This window comes from Monopterus albus, unplaced genomic scaffold (assembly GCF_001952655.1).
Source record: "Monopterus albus unplaced genomic scaffold, M_albus_1.0 scaffold14.1, whole genome shotgun sequence".
Lineage (NCBI taxonomy): Eukaryota > Metazoa > Chordata > Actinopteri > Synbranchiformes > Synbranchidae > Monopterus > Monopterus albus.
In genome coordinates, this window is record NW_018127894.1 from 2,771,371 (window position 1) to 2,774,963 (window position 3,593).

Consider the following 3,593-nt stretch of genomic DNA (forward strand, 5'->3'; position numbering starts at 1 on the left):
GTGGATCCTGAGCATGGCTGGAAATGGTCTGATGGGAGGCCTTACTGTTATATGAAATGGGACTCAGGTAGGGTTTCCCTCCCCATTAATGGATGTTTCTATACTGTTAATTTAAAATGATAACATCAACAATTAAAATTGATTAGCCATCCTCAATCAATACCAAGAATCTCAACTGCAGGAAGCTGGCAAGTAAAAAGAACTCTTGAACTTTTTCAATGCAACCTACAGATTAAGTAAACTGAGCTTCTGTTATGTTCAAATCTATACCAGGAAACTGTGTATATTTGTTACCACAGTCTTATACCACAGGGTGTTTTCTACAGTTCATGGAGGAGTATAAGACATACCAGCATGCCAAGTATAATTATTTTCTTGATTTAGGACATCCACTTCCTAATCCAGGATACATCTGTGCAATTGTTGATGCTACTGTACAGTTCTCCTGGCAAAGTTCACCATGCAGCAAGAAACTGGGCTACATCTGCTACAGTAAAGAAGCGGAGGAAACACCTACACAGAGTAAAGAGAAACACCTACAGAACAAAAAAAAAAAAGTTTTAGAACACCCCATTTTTCCTTTTTTGACATTTAAGCAGTTATAAATAAGTATGTATAATGTTTCTAAAATGTGCATAATTTCATGTAAAACAGTCCTTTTTCAAGTTAACTTAACCTTTTTCAGGTTAACTTAAATCTTTTCTGCAGCAGTGGAATTAAGCCTTGAAAAATGATACAAAACAATTCCTACAGGTGTCCCAACCTTTGTTGAAGACTTATAACAACAAATTCTATCTGTACAAAGACAGCATTGGAAAAGACTGTTACTCCACCCTTTAAAGCATTAGTTGGAAAAAGGCAAGAAGTTAGACCTTTTCAGGGTTTCATCCTATAGCAGAATTATAATGCAAAACAAACAAACAAAAGGACAAGATGGTAGGCTTCAAATGATGGAATGGAAGCACAGGAGTACCTGGAGACAACCCATGCAGGCACAAGGAGAACATATAAACTCCACACAGAAAGGCACTGGGTCGGCCCAGGCTCAAACCCGGAACCTTCTTGCTGTGAGGCAACAGCACTAATCACTGTTCCACTGAGCCACCAATGCTGTCTATCTGAAAAATAGTTCAGTTGCAGAAAGATTGTTGAATTCAGCTAATCATAACTGAATAAATGAAGGTGTTCTAAAACTTTTCACCAGGTAGTGTACTGTTTTCTAGACATTTTCTGTTTATGCTGTAGCTACACTGCATCATTCAGTTCTTATATTTCATCGTTCTTTTCTTAATCAGGTGTTCATACAAGCTTTTGTTCAAGCCCCTGGATGCCCTACAACGGCCACTGCTTCCACCTTAATCATACTCAGAAAACATGGTCTGATGCTCAGAGACAGTGCCGTTATGAAGGAGGGGACCTTGTCAGCATCCGCAATGTGGAAGACCAAAGCTTTGTCATCTCTCAACTTGGATATGGTAGATTAAGTCAAAAAAAAACAACAAACAAAATTTGTCTCTGAGGAAGAAATGGTTATAGCAGAGAACATCTTTAAGCCCTGAAGCCTTTCTTTTGACTTTTTTTTTTCTTGACCTTGTAAATATTAGTTAAATTCAAAAGTCTGGCCAGGGACCTATGTTGCATTGCCTCTACTGCTATCTAACAAAAGGTAGACAGTGACCCCATAAGCAAACAGTGTTGACATTTTTGGCAGAGCAATAATCAAGTTATAACAGCTGCATTCCATAGCCTCCTTAATATGACTAGAGTACTAGTCAGCTAAAGGAAGAGTCAGTGATTGAGAATCATGAATGGACTAACTGATGACACTGAGTCAGCAACTGGCAAATAGTTTATGGAAAGATAATTTTCTTTTGTCCATGTCAGCAGCATCCAGGGATGAGCTCTGGATTGGACTGAATGACAGGAAGACAGAGAGGCTGTTTGACTGGAGCGACCACTCCACTGTCAGCTTCACCAGCTGGGAGTTTGGGAAACCTGCTGTCTCCACTGACATACGGGACTGTGTTCTCATCAGGGGAGAGGTACTGTAAGGAGCATTATTTGGGTATGGTGCACGTATTAACAATTTATGTACAATACGTGTACACATGCTGAAAGAAAACGACCTTAAATAATTTGTCGAATGACACAAAGTATTGCAGCTACATCTCACAGTTCACTTAAATGAATGTGTTATATCTATATATGTCTGTATCTACAGAATATGAAATTTGTAGTGTTTTAAGGACTTTTTTTTTATGTATGCCAATACTTTGACAGCAGTACCTTCCATTCACCACATAAATGAATAAATATTTTATGGTACTCTGTTTCAGAAAGGGAACTGGGTTGATCGTGTGTGTGAGGAAAAACATGGCTTCATTTGTATGAAGATGAGTACCTCACAATCCACTGGAGATGAAGTGGCTGCAGTGGCTGAACCAGGCTGCAAAACTGTGTGTTAAGTTTACTTATTATAATCTATTATCAATGTTTATCTTTTGTTTGTAATCAGCCAAATTTAACAAGTAAGCTGGTAAACTCAGTGGACCCCCATTTAGTTTAAGGGCAAGATATTTCCTTAAGAAACATACCTTCAGCTGAATGCTAAGATGCACCTTTGTTGTAGATTTCTCCCAAGTGGTCAGAAAGAAAAATAAAACATAAATGTTGTGGTAAAAAAATGTTTGACTCTAAGATGTATTATACTATATTTAGGCTAAGTCTAAAGTTACTGAATAATTTAGGTTTTTCTCATATTGTTTGCAGGTCAAAGTTGGTGGAGTGTGTTGCTTTCAATCCATTCACTGTTATATTTAGTATAATGATTATTATTATAAGCAACCTTGTCAGTGCCTGTAGATATAGTATGTTATGGCAAATGTTTCATGGTCCCCCATTAAAATGAATTAACCACAACAGCCTATATACTGTAAACAATCCTATCATACTCTTTGTTTCTTTCTCTTTTATTTTCCAACATTCCAGGGTTGGAGGAGACATGGTTCCTATTGCTACTTCATAGGAACAGAGACCAAAACATTTGATGAAGCTAAAGATGACTGCAAGAGTTCAGGTTCTTACTTAGCTGATGTTTCAACTGGGTAAGAACATGGTAGATTTAAGAAAATTATTGGGATTTAAAAATAGAATTTAACAAAACAAAAAGGGTCATTAACTTTTGATATTGTATGCAGTGCTTGAAGTGAGCCAGTACGCACCAGTACGCTGTACATTTTATAATCTTTGTGGCCTTCACCGGCCAGTCAACAACTCCATGTCATTAAACAGTAAGAGACACCTTGTGGAGTAGCCTGGTACTACATCAACTACAGTACAGTACAGTTTTTGACAGATACATCGCACCTCCTTGTCTTCTGCCGTGTGGGATGAAATTTAAATGATTAAAAACAATTAATTGACAATCAATAAAGTATTGGCATCCCTATTATTGACACCAGGAATCCTATTTTTGTAAATATTTTCAGGGTGGATAATGCATTCCTCGTGAGCCTGGTGGGGATGAGATCCGAGAAATACTTCTGGCTTGGGCTGTCAAACCAAAAAGATATTGCTGAATTTGTCTGGACCAA

General features: G+C 37.7%; 2 protein-coding genes across 3 annotated transcripts in view; one reads left to right on the forward strand and one right to left on the reverse strand.

Annotated features, from left to right (window-relative positions):
* The window catches only part of LOC109955315 (MAM and LDL-receptor class A domain-containing protein 1), an 81,874-nt gene that overhangs the window by 63,270 nt on the left and 15,011 nt on the right, over positions 1-3,593 (reverse strand). The window lies entirely within an intron of this gene.
* LOC109955414 (macrophage mannose receptor 1-like) overlaps positions 1-3,593 on the forward strand; it is a 19,675-nt gene that overhangs the window by 1,659 nt on the left and 14,423 nt on the right. The window contains exons 5-11 of the mRNA XM_020591552.1: positions 1-67; positions 385-522; positions 1,296-1,475; positions 1,888-2,042; positions 2,337-2,456; positions 2,989-3,104; positions 3,489-3,592. Of these exons, the coding sequence (XP_020447208.1) occupies positions 1-67; positions 385-522; positions 1,296-1,475; positions 1,888-2,042; positions 2,337-2,456; positions 2,989-3,104; positions 3,489-3,592 (880 nt within the window). The remainder of the gene's footprint in view (positions 68-384; positions 523-1,295; positions 1,476-1,887; positions 2,043-2,336; positions 2,457-2,988; positions 3,105-3,488; position 3,593) is intronic.